A 20,549-nucleotide genomic window follows, 5' to 3' on the forward strand; every position below is an offset into this window, starting at 1 on the left:
TTAGGGACTATTTATTTATTTATTTATTATTGCCATTTATATAGCGCCAACAGATTCCGTAGCGCTTTACAATATTATGAGAGGGGGATTTAACTATAAATAGGACAATTACAAATAAACTTACAGGAACAATAGGTTGAAGAGGACCCTGCTCAAACGAGCTTACATTCTATAGGAGGTGGGGTGTAAAACACATTAGGACAGGAATTTACAATCAAATAAGGTGGGCTGCCCTTTAGGAGAGGGCAAGAGACAGGTATGTGAGGTAAGGGTTAGTCTTGGAGGCCATAAGCTTTCCTAAAGAGATGGGTTTTAAGGCACTTCTTAAAAGATGCAAGACTAGGGGAGAGTCTGATGGCGGTAGGCAGGCTATTCCATAGGAAGGGAGCCGCCCGCGAGAAGTCCTGCAAGCGCGAGTTGGCCGTACGAGTGCGGACAACGGACAGGAGGTGGTCACGGGCAGAGCGGAGAGACCGAGAAGGGACATACCTATGGATCTGTGAGGAGATATAAGAGGGGCTAGAGTTGTTCAGTGCTTTATAGGTGTGAGTTAGTACCTTGAATTGACTCCTATAGCATACAGGAAGCCAATGTAAGGACTGGCAGAGGGGTGAGGTGTGAGAGAAACGACTAGAGAGGAAAATCAATCTAGCAGCAGCATTCATTACGGACTGTAAGGGTGCAGTACGGCTATTGGGGAGACCAATCAGGAGAGGGTTACAATAATCCATGCGGGAAATTACTAGAGCATGGACAAGCTCCTTGGTAGTATCTGGTGCAAGAAAGGGGCGGATGCGGGCTATGTTTTTAAGATGGAATCTACAGGATTTGGCAACATGCTGGATGTGAGGCTCAAAGGTGAGACCAGAGTCAAGTATGACGCCAAGACAGCGCGCTTGCAAGGATGGACTGATGTTGGTACCACAAACTTGGAGGGAGAGCGAAAGAGGAGGATCAGTATTAGGAGGAGGAAAGACAAGGAGCTCAGTTTTTGAGAGATTGAGTTTCAGAAAGCGGGAGGACATCCAGTCAGAGATGGAAGAAAGGCAAGCAGTGACACGTTGCAGGACGGCAGGGGAGAGGTCCGGGGAGGAGAGATATAGCTGGGTGTCATCAGCGTACAGGTGGTAGTGAAATCCAAAAGAGGTAATAAGTTTGCCAAGAGAGGCAGTATAAAGAGAAAATAGAAGGGGACCAAGGACGGAGCCTTGGGGAACTCCAACTGAGACAGGGCAAGGGGAGGAGGTATCATTAGAAAAGGAGACACTGAATGAGCGTTGGGAGAGATAAGAGGAAAACCATGAGAGGACAGAGTCACAGAGACCAAGCGATTGAAGAGTTTGAAGAAGGAGAGCATGATCAACGGTGTCAAAGGCCGCTGAGAGGTCAAGAAGAATTAGTATGGAGTAGTGGCAAGGCTTTTTGGGGAAGGTGTGTGAACACATGAGGGCTACCCCATTCATGCAGAGTTATGAAAAAGATGAGTGTATGACGTGGAGGCAAAAAAGAACAAGTGTTTGATATGCAAGGTAGAGGCATGTGAGCCTCTCCCATTGCGTCTCTTATTTGGGGGAGGTGTCACGGCAAGGGTGCATAATTTATTATTGCACTATGGAATATTGCTATTTAATATAACTTGTGCAGTGAATCCATAATTGGACCCCTGGCTAGAGGACAAATGGCAGAGAGAAATTGCTCTTTTGATAAAAAGGGGATTCTGCAAGGTGTGATACGGATCGCCCTTTTAGATTTATCAGGTCCTGCAAGGTGAGACATTTTACACTTAAGCCGCCTGTAAGACTAGTTTCAATGTAAACTAACTGACTTGCAGGTACATAAGAGAAGATAGAGCTAAATGTTTCCATTTGGATTGACGTTGGTCTGGAACAAAAGAAGGTGGTCACTTATTATTTATATAGGTACGCCTTAACTCCACCCCTGGGCAAGACTGATAATGCACATGGTATATATCCAATGATTTGGAGGGGTGTTGGTGTACTTGCTTGGGGCCAAGATCTAATTTTGAGTGAGTCACCATCATCCTTCCTTGCCAGAGACCACCTGGGCAGAAGTTGTAGTTTGAAAACCTAAGTGAGTAATTAGGACGTCTGTTGTTTTATCCCCTTTGTTTTTAATCTGTTGCTGGTGAAAATAATTTGTTTATCATATATTTTTGAATGCACTGTGACTATTTTTTGCTCATAATAAACATTCATTTATTAAGTTCTGCCTTTGTCTGGTTAAGAATCACGTTACCTGAAGAGACTAATTAGTATTTTGCAATTACATAGATATTGTGCTAAGTAATATTTGGTGGGTTTTTATTATTGATTTACCTGGGGGACCAAGGCACCCCATTTACAAATTGTCTTGGTGGTGGCAGCGTTAAAATAGTAATAGTTATAGTATTATGTTTAAGTGTATGTAGTGTTAAAGGGGGATTTTGTCATTATTTCCGGTCTAGTGCAGACAAATAGTGAACTTTGGTCTTTTCACCACCACAACTATGTCACGCACACTCTTGGAGAAGAGTGCGTTCGTGATAAAAACCACATAGGAATTTTTTATATTGATGGTACTTCACACCAGATAGTACTATCAATTGGTACCGGTTAATTGACACTTGTTCCTGAGCTGTGTCTTTAATGATTGGTAAATCAATCTTTATGATTGCAAATACAAAAAACTAGTCGTGCGCTCACTCCCATCACTCCTGGGCGGCAGCAACGACCACAGTACACATCAGCCCCAATACATACAGTAAAATCCAAAGAAGAAGTTATCTGAGCTCTCTCCTAAATCCCTATGTATATTTAAACAAATGGAGGTTATTTAGTTACTCCAATGGCCATTGGAGGGAATGCCCGCCTGCCAACGTCAAGGCAAACCCCCTCAGGTGGGTCCTACACTGACCTTTCACCTTACCTCCTTGAGCTTCTGGCAGATATCTTTAATGAGACAGACAGATGTATTTTTTATATACTCCCCTATATACTTATTAACCCTTAATAGGCAACACATGGGATGGGCGGAAGCATTGTAACCTAGCTGTGTGATACAAAAAGTGAATACAAATACAAAAAGATCCTGCGCTCACTCCCTTCACTCCTGGGTGGCAGCAATGACCACAGTACACACCAGCACCCAATACATACAGTAAAAAACAAAGAAGAAGTTACCTGTGCTCTCTTCTATCTTCCCATACCTATCTTTATGATTGGTATGGGGAGAGGGATGAACAATCACCATTATTCTATAGTTTTCTTTGACATATAGTTGAACTCCATAACTAGAACCTGAAGCGGTTTCTATTTCTACAAAACAGATTGTTTTACACATCATTGTGATAATAGTGGTAGATAATGCATGTATTTAGATTATCAACGCTGCATTTAAGTAATGTAATATGGAGCTTTAAAGAAGATTTATTTTCTCTATGTTCATTTTCACTGCAGCAACACTGCACCCAGATCACTTCAATGCGATGAAGTGGTCTGAGTTCCTATAGTGTCCCTTTAACTTAGCTACTAACAAATTACAAAATCACCACTGGGTATACTGGACCTACGTATTAACTGGTGCATGAAGTCCCCTGGTTTAGCATGTTGCTTAATGGCTAGATCATCACCTGCTCTTCTTTTGTTGTTGGCTGCAGGAAACACTTTTTTTTTTTTCAATACAGTATCCTGGATCATTTTAACTGTATTTCTTTATTGTGATATGCTATTGGAATTTATTGGGAAATATATTTACATGATTGCATTGACCCTTACTAACAAAGGCACTAAAATTTAGACAAGATTATTTACTAAATTGAGAATTTAAAGTGAATTTCAATTTTAAGGGCAAAACAGCCGAACTGGAAAAATTATGTCGGCTATGTTTCCAGTTGGCTACTCTCTCAGTGTGAATAACCCAGAGTGATTGTGTAAGTGAAACAGCAGATTGCCGAAATATCGGACATTATCCTGGATAGTCCACATATTGCCATATTCAGAGAATTTGGGGAGCAATTTTTTTTCTGCAATGATTCTTCAGCAGAGTGTGTAGGTATGTTTGCTTATTACACACTTAGCCAAAGATGTTACTCAAACAGTTATCAACAGTGTTTTTGTGTTAAACACAGACCGATAGCATATAATCCAACTATCAATATTGATACAGTGCCAACATATTCTGCATCACTTTATTATTATAGAAAAGGGATATGAGTTTACAATCTTTAAGGATTTGAGGAAGGCAATATCTTGTCCAGGGATATTTCCTGGTGAGGTTGTCTGACCAGGCTTCAAACCTGTCTTTTCCACTTCCAAACATTGCTCTAACCAGTTGAAATAAATAATCAAGTATAAAACTTGGATACAAATCATTCTTGGTTATCACCTATTCATTATCATCTCCTGATGAACTTTAGCATGTTGCATGAAATATCCAACTACACAATGATTTGGCAGGGTTTTACTAATCATAAAGGGAAATAATTGAATAAAACGTGTGTATGGATTATGACTGTACTGTGGTGATGCATACCCTATTAATACGTGTATTTATTGGAAACACCAAGTATAATAAAACAAATATTTATTGATTATCAAAGGTTTTATAAAGTAGCAATTGCTTTTGTGACTGTACACCTAAATTCTAACAATGCATATAAGTACTACTCAAAGAAAACTAAACAAACATAAAAAGAATGTGATTTAATTATATAGCTTTCCTTGATGCAATTACTATAGCCTATTTAAAGGACCATTATAGGCACCCAGTCCACTTCAGCTCAATAAAGTGGTCTCGGTGCCAGGTCCATCTAGTTTTAATCCTGCAGCTGTATGTTTACACTAGGGTAAATCCAGCCTCTAGTGGCTGTCTTACTGACGGTGGCTAGAGGCGCTTCCACGCTTCTCACAGTGTTAATCACAGTGAGAAGACGCTGGACGTCCATAGGAACGCATTAAGAAATACTTTACTATGGACTGTTTAAATGCGAGAGGGGCTCTTGCCGCGCATACGCATTAGGCACTGACGTCGGCAGTGGGAGGAGAGTTCCCCAGCACAGCCTGGCGGGAGTGGGACACTGAGGGTGGAGGGGACCTAAAGACCCTATAGTACCAGGAAAACAAGTTTGTTTTCCTGGCACTATAGTGGTCCTTTAATCATTTTCTTACAGGTTTCAGAAAGAAGCAAAGTAAAACAACAGTGAGCATTTATTTTATTTTATTTTTTTTCCATGTCCTGTTTCCATTAAACAAATACATGTGATAAACTTTATTTCGTGCATTGCAACATTGACCTTTGAATCAACAATGAAAGCAAGTCACAATGTCTTGTCCAGAAGTCTTTAAATAACAGTTTGGAACGTTTTGCCAATTTATGAAGAACATCACTTGACAAGACTGACCTGTCGTTTGATATGATGATGCACAGTATTACTACAGTTCTGTGCTGGATGTATTTGGTAATCACATCTGTGTAACAAGCCACTAAAATCATTTTTCTTAAGAAGAAGAAATTGAGTCATATTATCACAATACAATGCCATTTTTAAAAAAGTACTATTGATCATTTATTAGTGAAAATATAGACAAATAAACTTTTGAACACTGATCGATAATCCAAAATTTTGCTTGATCATTATGTTTCATTGCTTAACAAGCTGGGTCTTAATTCTACGTAGGTAAATGTCTTTAAATAAGATTCTAAGACTTTCCCATTGCTTATAAAACATAAATAAATATACTTGCCCACACTAAAAACAGCATTGCAAATATATTAAGTTTTCTATATTGTACAAGTTATGTGGTCAGTGTGGTTTTACTTATCAGTAAATCAGTAATACAATTCAATTTTTACCAACTCCAGATAAACAGGGGGAAATATCATTGTATTTTGATGCTTTATAGAAGGTCTGCTCAGAGCATTGAAAGACACATTCTTCATTCTTGACCTTCTTCTCCAAGTTCGTTAAGAGGGTATTAACATACTCTGTCCTATGCACTGCAGAGACCTTTTCCATGAATGAAGAAAGATTTGCAGTAGGATTTTCATATATGTCAGGCAGAAATTAAATGGGTCCATCACCCTATGATTAAAAAGAACATTTCTTATATTAACAGAACATGACACAAGTACAATTCACAGACAATGAAGACATAGTTAAAGAACCACTGTAGCATTAAGAAAATAAACATGTATTCCTAATGCTATAGTGTCACCCTGCTTTTATGAATTACTGGCTGCCAAAGTACTTCCGTTGGTTAGTTTACCATCCAACCAATCACAGCACTCTTACTGATAATATATAGCGTGAAAAATGTCCCCACACAATGGAAAAGCTGACATGGCATGGGACAACCTCTAAAAGGGCTTTCCCTGAGACCTTTGGGTTGTGACTAGGAGAAAAGGAAAAATACTTTTAAAGTACTTTGAATTAGTTCCATTCACCACATAGGATTAATTAACCACAAAGGGACACTATAGGAACCCAGACCACTTCACCTCGTTGAAGTGGCCTGGTGCAGTGTCCCTGTCCCCTTAGCATTGCAATGTAAAATATTGTCGTTTTTTGGGGGGGGGGGGAGGGGAAGTAAGACTACTTCTGGTCAGTTACTAGAGGAGCTTCCTTCTTCACGTAGTTTAACTATGTGAAACAACGCTGGACGTCCTCATGCTTTGCATGAGGAAGTCTAGCATCTTCTAAATCCCATAGGAAGCATGTAGTCAATGCTTTCCTATGAGGAAGGACTAATGCGCACACGGCGCTCGCTGCACATGCGCATTAGGTTCCCCCCACTGACTGACATCAGAGAAGGAGCCCGAACCAGCACAAAGGGACATTGGCGCTGGATTCAGGTAACTTTTTAAAGACTAATTTATCACTTTCATGAATGGGGGCACAGAGGCAAAGGGACACTTTAGTGTTAGGAATAAAGTTTTGTGTTCCAAACACTATAGTATTCCTTTAATAACGGAGCAAGCACTCGGCTTGTTGATAGTCCCATTCACATTTTGTGTATACAACTTTTCCCAGTGTTAACTTTAACTGCTGCCTGAATGGCTCAGGCTCTCTTTCAGAGCTGGTAAGTGGGTGATTGTGATTCGTACACCTTAAAAAATGATGTAAAGTCAGAAGAGGAAGTACAGCTCACTCCTCTGATATATGGCAGAAGAGGAGCAGGATTATAAGCAGTATCCTTGCATTAAACCACATACAATGTGTATCTGTAGTGTTTTCACGCAATGGCTGAAACATCAGCAGCAATGGGAAAGGAATTAACATGGAATATAAATAACCAGACCTAACAGGCAAAGTTACCAGAGCCAAAACAGCAGTACTTAAAATGCACTTGTGCTGGTGATGCTGAATCTAATTTTATTCTAAATGAATATTCTACATCAATTCATGATTATTTTGTACTATAATATTGAAGATGACATTGCTGATTTTGTTGCTAGCTATACAGTTTTGTTTACATATTCTTTTCATGACATTTACAGAAAAATAAGAAATAAATAAAATAAACTAAGGTGCACATCCTTCACTTCAGGCTGAATTAGGAACTTACCCCTCCGCAACATCCACAGCACTTGCAGTCTCCAAAGATTGTCCCCATTAGTCCATTAATGGCTTGAATAGCACAGAGAACTGCTTGAACCCCACCCATTATCATGAGCAAGCAGAAGAGAGTCAGGTTCCATGGAATTATATCTTTGGGTTCCGTACATTCATCCCATAGTGTGTGGTCCCCTAGATAGTTTCTTGGAGAAAAAGAAAAAGTCAGTACAAACATTTTTTTTTATATGGGCATATCTTGTTATAATATTGTTATCACTGTTACACTAATAAGATATTTGTGCTAACAAAATAAAAGAAAGTACTACATCATAAGGAAGAGTCTAAACATCTGTAGAAATTGGTTTGGAGTGGGAAGAGAAAATATTTATTATTCCATTCCAACCTTAATTTTTAAAAATATTTTGTTAATAAAGGCATCTTTCATTTTCTAATGGAGTCATGAGTAGATGCCTTCTGCTTGGTCTATACATACGGGCATGCGTCTGTGCCCACAATAGCATAGAGGTCTTGCACAGAAATGTTGCAATATATAAAAAATACAGAAAGCAATCAGATTATGTTACAGGATCTTTCATCAATGCATCACAAAAGGGCTGTACAAGAAATTTGTACCACCTAATGCAGATATTGATTTGGCTGATAAAACTGCGAGTACAAAGGTGCCTAGATATGATGGTCTTTTGCGAGATGAGATGGCATTAGTAAAGATAGGAAATAATGTGTGAATTTAAGTTTTTTCTGTGTTTAGGAAAGGGTAGAAATTAAACGCATTATGCATGTGTAAGCATGTGATGTTTTGAACATCATAAAGGAACTGACTATGAGAAATCAAAAAGATTTCAAACTTTATATTATATTACATTTATATTACATTGAGACAATGCATTATGAGTTGAAGAACTGATTGTGGAATTATTTGTTTTGTGTTTGAGAAGGAAACAAAACTGGAATGTTTGATAATTTAGGCTTTAAACAAATAGTTCTACTCTACATCTTGTTTATAACATTGAGTAGCAGCAGAATTGGTGGTTGGTGATGGCTACTTGAAAAAACTTGTAGTAGGAACTTAAAGCATAGCTGTTAATCTAATTGAAACAGAAAGTGTGATCAAATAAAGGAGGAGAACATAAGAAGTATTATATAGAAAAAGCAATGATGGAGAAATGTGGGATGTGGAAATCAAGAGTATAAAAGATAAATGGTTAGAAGACACAACATTAGTGATATTGCGTCATGAATTAAATGTGTAAAGTTGCCCATGGATATTACAAACTTTAGTATTGCTTTATGATATAATTTTGAAGATGTATTTAATTAAAAACTGTGTTTGAGTTACTTTATTAACTGCATGACTTACCCATTTTCAAAAGGATACTGGTATGTTATATTCCAGCCCAGAAGTATACTGGTATCAGTCACATTTACCCCACACTTTGGTCCTTTATTTATTGCAACTGCTGAAATTATAAAGCTGTAACCAGCCCCTACAAATCCAACCGCAGCAAATATAATAGAAGAAAAATTCTGAAAATACAAAAAAAGTTTAATTATGTTGTGTTAAAATACCCATCCAGACCAAGAAAGGAAGTTAGAACTTATTTTTGAGCACATTGAACACTATAAAATAGACAATACAATTACACTACACTAAACATGAACACACTGAATCAGAAACGCTGGTATTTCACACAAGAACTCTTTAACGCTAAATGAAGAAAGTGTAGTGAATCTTCTGGTTAATCACAGCTCTAGAATGGTGTGTCTTGATTACAGATATGTCAATCTTAATAGGTTTAGAATGGAGAACAATGAAAAAAAACAAAGACATTTTTTGGGAGAAGCCAGAATTAATATGGAAAAGGAATCTTGCATGTTTTGTTATTAATCAGATTTACGCAGACTTTAATCTTAAAGACTCTGGACTTGCGTATCAGGAAATCAACTGTAACTTACCGCAAACCTCTTCCCACAACTCTCGTTGCCACAACATCCACAACAGTCGTTATTTTTCATTCCAAGAAATACTAGTGCTGGGAAGATCATCTAGAAAACAATGAATTCAGACCAAAATAAGATTTCAGAAAATACGATATCACTGAAAACAAAATATTGGTCTTTCTAGTAATTTATTTAAAATGTTAAATCATGTTCCGGAAGACAAAGGCTTCCAAATGCTTTCTATTTCTGAAGACAATGGAGTTCATTAAAACAATAGATAAAAAAAGTCATTGCAATCATTAAAAAACCTTGAACAAGAAAATCCTTAAGAAACATTGAAAAAGAAAATAGGATATATATAACAATGTAAGTTGATATACTTATAGGTATACTCAATGAACTTGTCTAAAACAAGACATAAGCAAGTTTATGCTATTGCTTTACTAAATCATCACATTTATTAGCATCCCGTAAGAACAAAAAATCCTCTTCGAATTTTAGGGCATCAGTGTTCTTTTTATTTAGCTATCTCTACTATATATTTAAAAGTCATGTAATTAGCAAAATATTTATTTTCCTGCTACAAATTTTAATGCTTACTAATTATTTCAAATTATTTTTTTTATTTTTTTTTTTTAGCAGTTCCCATTGTTTGAAGGTATCACACTGAAAATATTATATATTCACTGTCGTTTGTTGAAGTTTGCAGTTAGTGGGTGGCCAAACTCTACTTTGGCATTTTACACATTGCACTCTTAAACAAACATTCCAAACCCCATAACCACTATAGCACCCTGTTGTGGTTAAATTGCCTATAGTGCCCCCATTTATAAACAGTCAAAAATTCTCCCGATTTTGAGATGAATAGTTGATCAGCAACATCTCCAGGCATCAATAAAAGAGGGGTGAGGAATTGTCAAAATTAATCATGACAAACACAACATGCCTTTTCCAACACACTTATCATACAAATAGCTTCTTTATTGTTACAAAATGTGTGTGTGTGTGTATGGGGGGGTGGGGGGGTGATGGGGAAGGGAAGGGAAGGGGGGAGAGGGGATGCAGTCATAATTACTCCTCTGGATCAGTCTCCACTGATTACTTTTTAAATGTATTTTTTGATGGTTGCTATAGATTAAACTAAAAGTCGAAGAAAACATCTAGACTTGTACTCCGTGAGAAATTAGATTCAGTCAAACCATTAGGGAAAAACAGGAGGAGGAGTTAAAATAATACATATTATTATTACATATCTATCAAATGTATAAAAGACAATTATAGATGTATTACTGCTCCTCCTTTTTTCTGTGTATTGGTCACTTTTTGCTTGATCTGTGAATAATATCAACATTTAGTATCTGTCCGCTAGCCAGCCAGTTATTTTTTTCCGGCTAATCATCTCTATTTTAGGCACCACGTGTGGAATTCAAAATCGTGATTCAAAATAAACACGCTCGGCCATTGAACATTGTGGTTGGTTCGTGATTGGACTACATTTCTGCTTGGAGTTCAGGAATTCGATCGATCACTAAAATTTGGGCGAATTGTAGTTCAAACAAAATTAATCTCCAAGTCTAGTAATAGCTCTGGATTTAGCACACAAATCATGAGGTCTCTATGGGAATGGTGTCATAAATTACAGTAAATATAAAAAAAAGGGGGGGGAGCAATTGTTATTGGGAGGGCCAGAGGGGGGATAGGAGTGACAATATCCTATTATTTAGGACCCCCCTTGGTCATTGCATTATGAATTTTTATGAATTCAGATCTATTACAGAGTTACTATGACATGGTATTTTGACAGCACTATTTTAAGAAAGATAAAAGTAACAATAATTATAGCAACAACAATAAGAATAAGCAAAAGCATTATAATATCATATTTAACCAGGGTAGGCGTATTTAGATTATTGCTGGATATTATCACTTATATATAACACATTATAACTTGATACTTATTTGACCTCATAAGGATTAAAGGTGTGATCACGATACTTTGAGGATTGAATTCAAAATATGTTCTGGTAATACAATGATTTTTTAACTAGTTTAATAGGCATTGAAGGAGACATTGTGACAAGCAAAATGCTTTTTTTATACAACAATTTGTAATATGTATCTGATATTCCTTATGTTCTCCATATCTCAGCTAGTATTTATGAGAACTCTGTCAGTCCTATCACTGCCATATCACCTTTGCAACAATTAATTTACAACCTTTATTACACCCTTGGTGCCTAACTATCTCTTTCTTAATCAATAAAAAAAAAAACATATTTGTGTTTAAAGTAACCTGTAAAAATATGACGGTTATATAACATTATCTTTTCACTAGTTAAAATCAAAGGTAGCACTTGAAATAATAAAGCAATGATGCACTTACCACAACCCCAGAACCCACAATCCCTCCAAAGTACCAAACTTCATCGGAGATATGTCCATTTTCTGATGCAACTTTGCCACCAGGGAAAAAGAGTAAGATATTGGCCAGTATACACAGAATGGCTAGTGGAATTAGGGCAATGCCCAGGCATTTTGCACATTTCCCAGAACACATTTTTTAAGAGGAAATATTCACACAAAAAAATATCAGTCTTTGCAACAAATCTGATTTGTAGGTTGTGTCGCAATCCTGTTACTATGTAATCCTCCGGAGAATAACTGGACAGAGCGATATTGTCTCCAGTTGCACAGTGACCAAGCAATTTATATAGCCACTGTTAGCAGAACCCCTATTTTTATCAGATTACGTATAGGCAATATTTTTGTCATGACAACTAATAACCCCTGTTAATATTCTACCGAAGAAGACAGAAGACTTTTATTGTTTTTTTTTCTTCTTCCCTCCCAGATATAGATATGATAATGCTTCCTCACCCTAAATCACACCATTTACAATCTAACCGCATTTCTCGCAGTCATTACAAATTATTAACCATGTCGCTGAAAATATTCATTGTTTTACTTGTAATGTTGCTTCATTCCATAGAAGCTAATGCCCCATAGAAAAGGATTGTGGGATTTTATTACAAATTATAGATGAATGTCAAATAGCATTCATCTATACATCTGACAATCCTTAGCACTGACCTAACAAGCATAGCACAATAAAGTCAATCACCCGACTTAATAGTAGAACCTGATAAGGCAGTATGCTTGTGTCAAGAGCCAAGCCCCCAGCATTGTTAGGGTCATTTTTACTCTAACAAACTGAAGCAAACTCAATATGACCTGTTAGAGGTAACTTGACAGATACATTATTATAAAAAATTATGCAGAATGTCCAACCAGATATAGTCCACAATTTTCTGCATCAAATATATTTGCTTCTAATGGGACTTGTAGTAGATGGATTTAACTACAAGTCCCATCAGAATAAATAATATTTGTCTATGTGGCGCAACCTTTTTCCCTTTTTTTTATGTGTTTGCTTTTTAGTTAGGGTGTAAAGGGAGTCCCCTTTCCTTTATAGTTTGCTGCCTCAGGTTACCCATTGTTAATTACCTAGTCTTTATTTTCTTTTTCTATTTTTATAAAAATTATTATGTTTAATGGGGTCATCAAAATTGTTCAGCGTTATTCACTAAATGTGATTTTTCTTTTTGTCATTTAAAGTCATTTTTATATTATAGGCCCAAATGGTTAAATTGAAAACACAGCAGACGTGAAATGAAATTTTGGTGAAGTTTTGCCATTTTGGTATAAAATCTGAAATTCAATTTAAGTTACAAAGAACTCACATTTTTGTGAATAATCTCGTATGTGTTTGACTCATTCATGAGAGATTACATATTATAATAAATTGAGAAAAATGTTTAGGATTTTTTTTGTTAAATAATTTGACAGTTAATTTCCAGTTTACATTAATGCCTTCATTTACTTATCACTCCACCAAATAAAGAACACACAGTGTCTAATGATCGTACCATTAGTATTGCTTGGCACATTACATTAGATTTAGGAAACATATAAGCAAGTAAAGAGGGAATTATAGTGTGTCTATAACCACCACCTTGATAAACCAATGGAACACTTACATATAATTATATCAAATCTATGTAGGAGTATGAAGGTATAGCGAATACTGGGATAAAGATTCCTCTGTCCTTTTTTTTTTTGTTTCAAATATTGCATTAGTTTCATACCCAAGTATTTAACACATTCAAGTCTACAATCCATTATTTGTTCTGCAGTATCCACTAAGATTTGTCACCATAAGAGGCTGACTGCCTCCAATTTAGCAATATATATTCTTTTGTCTTCAAGTCAGATAATGTGACCGATTTTTTTGATCTTTTTAAAAAGTACGTTGATAAGTCTAATCAATTGTTGTTATTAAATTGATACAGTCAGCAGATATTATCTGTGCACTATCTGTGCATATACGATAATATTACAAATTGCCCACTGTCATAACAAGATCTCTGCAGTATTTTTTTTTTCCTTTCTGTGAAGGCTTGAAAAGTGTGACCCAATGCCATAATGACCACCTGTACAATGAAAAATGTGATCTAATGAAATGGTAATTAATGCTAAACTTACTGTAACTTTGTTACATGCAAAACAATTTAATTCACTTAAACACATTGCTGATTTGTTGCAAGAAAACTTTAATTTAAATGTAACATGTTATCAACCTGTAGAGTCAATATATTGTTCATCTTCAAACATATGTTTAGAAGTACATTTTTATATAAAATTGATAAAATATTTTTGTCCGTTATAATAACGAGTAGGGTAAGTGTACAGTCCTGCTTTTAATAATTGTTAGAAAAAATTGTCTTGCCCAGCATGTTTAGACTTGCATTTATTCTTCAAGACTAGTTGTTATACGAGTACATTTTGGGTCTACTATAAAACTAATGCCACTTTTTGTTGGATTTCTTTTGCCCAATCTAAAACTTCATCAACATAAATTATGTTTTATTACTGTGTCTCTTGACACTTCTGGATCAAAATAAAAAAGATGATTACGGTTCAGACTTTAATTTATTCATTTACTTTATATTTTTGCATAGATTGAAATGCAGTGTCATGTAATAACATTAATGCAAAAAAATATCTGTAATTGCTACCATTTTTTTCCATTTATCTGTTCCTGGTGGTAAAGCTGATTAACATGTTTTGTAAGAGTCTTTATTATTGATTCATTGAACCCAGACCGTATTACAGTACGTAGTATTGCATAACTTAAAACACTTAGCTATGTCTTTCAATAAACCTATTAAGATTGTTAATAAAATAGATTTGAGAAAAGTTGCCCAAGTACCAAACCCTTAAGCACCAACTACGTCAGTCTAATTTGACATTTTTCATTAATGGTGTTAAGTGTTCTATGTTTAAGCCAGCATTTGATACAAGTAAAAAACTAAGCAAAACACATAATCCAATCAAATAATAAATGGTATCTGGTAGTTATTTTATATAATAATAGTTTGGATGCATGATTTTACCATTTCATTGTGAAAATTAACTTCTTTTTTAAATACCTTTGGAATACAGATATTACTTTTTAAGTTTATTCTTTCATGGACTTTGCTTGCCAACTAGGAATTCATTCAAAAAATAATTTTTCCTTTCTTTAATGTCATAATTCCTACAACTGTGAGTTGCCAGAGGTTAAAGTGTTGCTGCAGCCACCATGACCACTTCTGTGATTTGAAGTGGTGATGGTGGTGGGAGTCTAGATGTGCAGTGCTTCTCCTTGTAACACTGCACAGTCAGACATGTGCACTTGTGTGCCATGGACTAGTTTCACCCTGAACACAGGTGTTTCTGGCTGCCAATTGTCAGTGTTGCTTAATTTCTGAAATGTAATTATGTATGAGGTTTGCTAGTATATATTTAAAATTATCATGATTTTTTTGATCCAAACGTTACATTATTTCTCATTTTAACCCATTTCAAAATCAGCACTATGTAATATAAATTACTATTAACAATACTTTGTAAAATAAATACATAAATGATGGTAACATATCTAAATTATGTATGGGCCTCGAGGTCATTAAATAAAAACAATAACAGGAAGTATTACTTTTATGAGGGTAGTAGTTGCATGGAATAGCCTTTCCAGCTGACGTGGTAGAGGTTAACACAGCAAGGGAGTTTAAGCATCCGTGGGATAGGCATAAGGCTATGCTAGATATAAGGTAAGGCCAGGGACTGATGAATGTATTTAGAAAACTGGGTAGACTAGATGGGCTGAATGTTTCTTATCTGCCATCACATTCTATGTTTCTATGTTTCTAAATGCCAGTGGGGCTCTAGGGAAGTCTTTGCTAGGACCCTTTGTCAAACTTTAGTTCCCCAAATTATTCATTTACCAGAATCTCTTTTGTTTCAAATTGTTGTTTCCAGCCCCCCCCCCTCTCCCGAACATAGATTAGAGGGATTCCCTGCTCTGATGCATTTGTCTATTGTCAGGAAAATGTCCCCGAACAAAGATTTGAGGGATTCCCTGCTTTGGTGTACTTGACCATGTGGGAAATTTCCCTGAACATAGACCTGCACTGGTGCACATGCTCTGTGTCTAATTCTCACTTACTGACCAATTCGTTTAACGACAGAATCGTAAGAACGGAACCAGGTCTGTAAGTGAGGAGTGTTTGTATAAGGATTACAACAAATACTGTTTGTTGCAAGAGTTTGTTTCCGCAGATACATTGGAAGAGTGTAAAATTATCAGGGTTTTATATAATAAAGTTTAAACAGTCAGGAATTCTAAGGGAATTATTAAAACTGAATTGCAAATTTTAGGCCAGAGAAACGTAACTAAAAAAAGTTCTGCAACTTGGCAATGTTTGCCGTCTAGCTGTTTTGACTAAATTTTCTATTCCCCTTCTCATTCCTGATAATTCACATTTTAGTGATAACCCTGTCTGTGTAGATTATATATTTTTACTGAGATTGGTGATCACCATTTTATATAAAAGAAAATGCATTCACGAGCCAGAAATCGTAGAAAACACTTGATTCAAAAAATAATACCAATATTTTTGTAAATGTCTTACAATATGTAAGTATTTTTAATATTACCAATGCAATACAATGTTATTTTAGACATATCAAATTTAAAACTGTTGCCTCATAAGTCACTTGCACTGTGTAGTTATTTTATCTTTTGTTATCAGAGTACAAAGGCTAGTGGGAGATAGCATTATCTCATGTAAAGCACATGCTAAATTTATATACACTGAGTGGGAGGATTTTGATAAAAATAACCTATATTAGAGAGCGGTAGGGCACTGCCAGGTACATGTTTTTATGCGTACAATATACATACATTTACAATTATTGCACGCAATAATCAGTTTAAAATATTTAGTGTGGTTTGTGCTTTAGAAACATCACATGTAGGATTGAACCTATGTACATCAAGAGTTATGAGTGACAGCAAATTGTGCGTCACTCTAACTGCCCATTACTTAGAATCATGTCACATTTGCTGTCCATGGAACTAAAATGTAGTATAGAACATATATGACCTATGGCACAGTGAATAACAGACTTTAGAATATGGACATGAACTTGGTTTATTGAATTTATTAAATTCACGCTTGATGTTAAAAGTGGACAGGAATATTAGATGAGCAGTTTCTTATTCTGGCTTTTGTTTTATTGCACATCATTCTTCTATCCGAGAAGTTTTTCAATCACAGCTGGTAATTATATACCGTCATGTACAAAAGCAGACAGAGGCTTATTTACAATGTGCACATTTACATTTCTAATATTGCAAATTCAATTTATCACTTTAAATGTTAAGAGCAAAACAGAAGGGGTTGCAAATTGTACATGCCATATTACTAGCCAAAAGCTTGAAAAGCAGTAAACAGATTTATACTGCCGCAGGAAATTCATTAATGAGATTCTCCAGTGCCAGGAAAACAAACCTATTTTCCTGGCACTGTTGGATCCTGCAGTTCCCCCCTTCCCCCCTCCCCGTGTTGCTGAAGGGGTTAAAACCAGTGGATAGCCGGACATAACATGACACGTGGAAGGAAGCGTGTCACCAATATTTCTCCAGGGCTGCACCTCTTCTGTGGAACTCCCTTCCCTTCTCCGTATGACTTTCACCCAGTCTCCACTCATTCAAAAAATCATTGAAAACTCACTTCTTCAAGAAAGCATATCAATTAAACTGTTAGCAGGTTTTTATCCCCAACCCCCCATGACTCCTCTCCTGCAAATGTAAAACATTACCTAGTAAGCCCTCAGTGAATACTTCTCTAACAACCTACTTAGTTCCCCTACTTATACCCTTTGTGTCACCCATTTTCTCTAGAATGTGAGCAGTGCCCTCCACCTCTCTGTTCATGTACGTCGAGTTGTCTGGTTACAATTACATGTCTGTCAGTCCACCCATTGTACAGCGCTGCGGAATGTGATGGCACTATATAAATAATACGATAATAATAAAATAGTAATAATAATGAATTTGGCACCAAGATTTCTGATTTTAAAATGGAGACACATTAATCAAGAACTTTCACCTGAGGAAGGTTGTACTGCCGAAACATACTGCTGTTTGGCTTCTATTAGGTTGCACTTCTATCTAGGTTATACTGCTTGGCTTCTATTGAAGGACTATATCTATGCAGCACCTTGCTTATTGATATGTAAGGTTTTTATGTTGATTTGTTTTTATAAATTTGGTTGCTGGACACTAATTTGGTTCTTCTGTCTCTACTAGTGTTGTTGCAAACCCGAAATTTTCGGTTCGCGAACCGGCGAACCGCGCGAACCGCCATTGACTTCAATGGGCAGGCGAATTTTAAAACCAACAGGGACTCTTTCTGGCCACAATAGTGATGGAAAAGTTGTTTCAAGGGGACTAACACCTGGACTGTGGCATGCCAGAGGGGGATCCATGGCAAAACTCCCATGGAAAATTGCACAGTTGATGCAGAGTCTGCTTTTAATCCATAAAGGGCAGAAATCACCTAACATTGACACCTGTCCTCAAAGCCCAGCCCTGATACACACTGACACAGAGCAGAATAGAGACTGTTCCCCCTACATAGGGTCACTTGGCAGATATGGATTGACACCTGTCCTCAAAACCCCTGATACACACTGACACAGAGCAGAATAGGGACTGTTCCTCCTACATAGGGTCACTTGGCAGATATGGATTGACACCTGTCCTCAAAACCCCTGATACACACTGACACAGAGCAGAATAGGGACTGTTCCCCCTACATAGGGTCACTTGGCAGATATGGATTGACACCTGTCCTCAAAACCCCTGATACACACTGACACAGAGCAGAATAGGGACTGTTCCCCCTACATAGGGTCACTTGGCAGATATGGATTGACACCTGTCCTCAAAACCCCTGATACACACTGACACAGAGCAGAATAGAGACTGTTCCCTGTCCACAGAGACCATGATACACACTGACACAGAGCAGAATAGAGACTGTTCACCGTCCACAGAGACCATGATACACACTGACACAGAGCAGAATAGGGACTGTTCCCCCTACATAGGGTCACTTGGCAGATATGGATTGACACCTGTCCTCAAAACCCCTGATACACACTGACACAGAGCAGAATAGAGACTGTTCCCTGTCCACAGAGACCATGATACACACTGACACAGAGCAGAATAGAGACTGTTCACCGTCCACAGAGACCATGATACACACTGACACAGAGCAGAATAGAAACTGTTCCCTGTCAACAGACACCATGATACACACTGACACAGAGTGTCCGCGTGAAATAGGGCCGTGAGTAATGACGTCACGGGTAGCCTGCCCATAGTATCGCATAGGGTGGAAGAGCTGATAGGACATCTGAAACGTATTGGGATGGAGATGCTTAATTGTTCTCCAAAATGCTTGACACCACCCCATAGTGAATCTCTGCAAACTTTAATACCATCAGAGGAGGAAGAATGTGGCAGCCCACTGGGATTATTCGAAAAATTTCAAATTGATGATTTTCCAGACCCTGGGGTTGACATTAGTCCAGATTTACATCTTGTGACCCATGAGGATGTTCCAGGCACTACTTGTGAAATAAAGACAGATAATAAAGTGAATGATCCTTCTCCTTGGGACTTGCACCCTGTCGTTGAAGGTGGAGTAGGCAATGGCAAGAGCATGCTGTGGGTAGTCAGTGCAAACACTCTCTTCCCGGTGAATAATGAGGAGACTAACTATGATGACGTTATTTGCGTTGAAAGTAATGATGCCAGAGATCTTTTGAAACCATATGGAAGGAACGAATTGGTTAAAAGAAAGGCAAGAGACCACCTGCATATAGACAAGAATACGCATAAGAGAAAGAAGAGAACAGGTGAAAAAGAGAAGCTGCAGACTGCCTATCTGCAAATAGTTGAGTTATGTCCTGAAGATGTCCGTGTTACCACAGTGCAGACTCTGTTTGATACACTACTGAGGAGAGTCAGAGAAACCCCAGATCTTCACGTATTGGATGAGTCGGTGCGTGGAGTTGCAGAGAACGTAGAACAAGAAATATTTAAACTTTTCCTGTGTACTGACAGCAGATATACATAGGGTCACTTGGCAGATATGGATTGACACCTGTCCTCAAAACCCCTGATACACACTGACACAGAGCAGAATAGAGACTGTTCCCTGTCCACAGAGACCATGATACACACTGACACAGAGCAGAATAGGGACTGTTACCCCTACATAGGGTCACTTGGCAGATATGGATTGACAAATCCCTGACAAACAGCTACCACATGCAAGGAAGGCAGCAGGGGCGCAAATGACCCACTCCCGACGCGGGAAGGTAGTGACGACAAATAACAATACAGGACTCTTTAGAGGCCCTGTAATTGTAATCAGTCCACTTGAAATCTTTTAACTTTGATCAATTGGAGGGAAGTCTGGTGCAGAGCCACTGACCCATGCGCAGGGCCAGCCTTAGGCCTTTGGGCGCCCTGTGCAAGAAATCTTCACCCTGTCACACCCATGTGCAAGAAATCTTCACCCTGTCATAGGGTCACTTGGCAGATATGGATTGACAAATCCCTGACAAACAGCTACCA

The 20,549-nt window shown here is 37.4% G+C and overlaps 1 protein-coding gene across 1 annotated transcript; it reads right to left on the bottom strand.

Annotated features, from left to right (window-relative positions):
* Nucleotides 1-5,241: 5,241 nt before the first annotated feature.
* LOC134586715 (transmembrane 4 L6 family member 4-like) lies at nt 5,242-12,177 on the bottom strand. The gene is made up of 5 exons (XM_063442471.1): nt 11,895-12,177; nt 9,527-9,616; nt 8,931-9,097; nt 7,563-7,755; nt 5,242-6,079 (listed from the first exon to the last, which is right to left on the bottom strand). Exons 1-5 carry the CDS (start codon nt 12,066-12,068, stop codon nt 6,062-6,064), a joined length of 642 nt encoding a protein of 213 aa, XP_063298541.1. The 5' UTR covers nt 12,069-12,177; the 3' UTR covers nt 5,242-6,061.
* Nucleotides 12,178-20,549: the final 8,372 nt, after the last annotated feature.

Source organism: Pelobates fuscus, chromosome 2 (assembly GCF_036172605.1).
Source record: "Pelobates fuscus isolate aPelFus1 chromosome 2, aPelFus1.pri, whole genome shotgun sequence".
NCBI classification, from domain to species: Eukaryota; Metazoa; Chordata; class Amphibia; order Anura; family Pelobatidae; genus Pelobates; species Pelobates fuscus.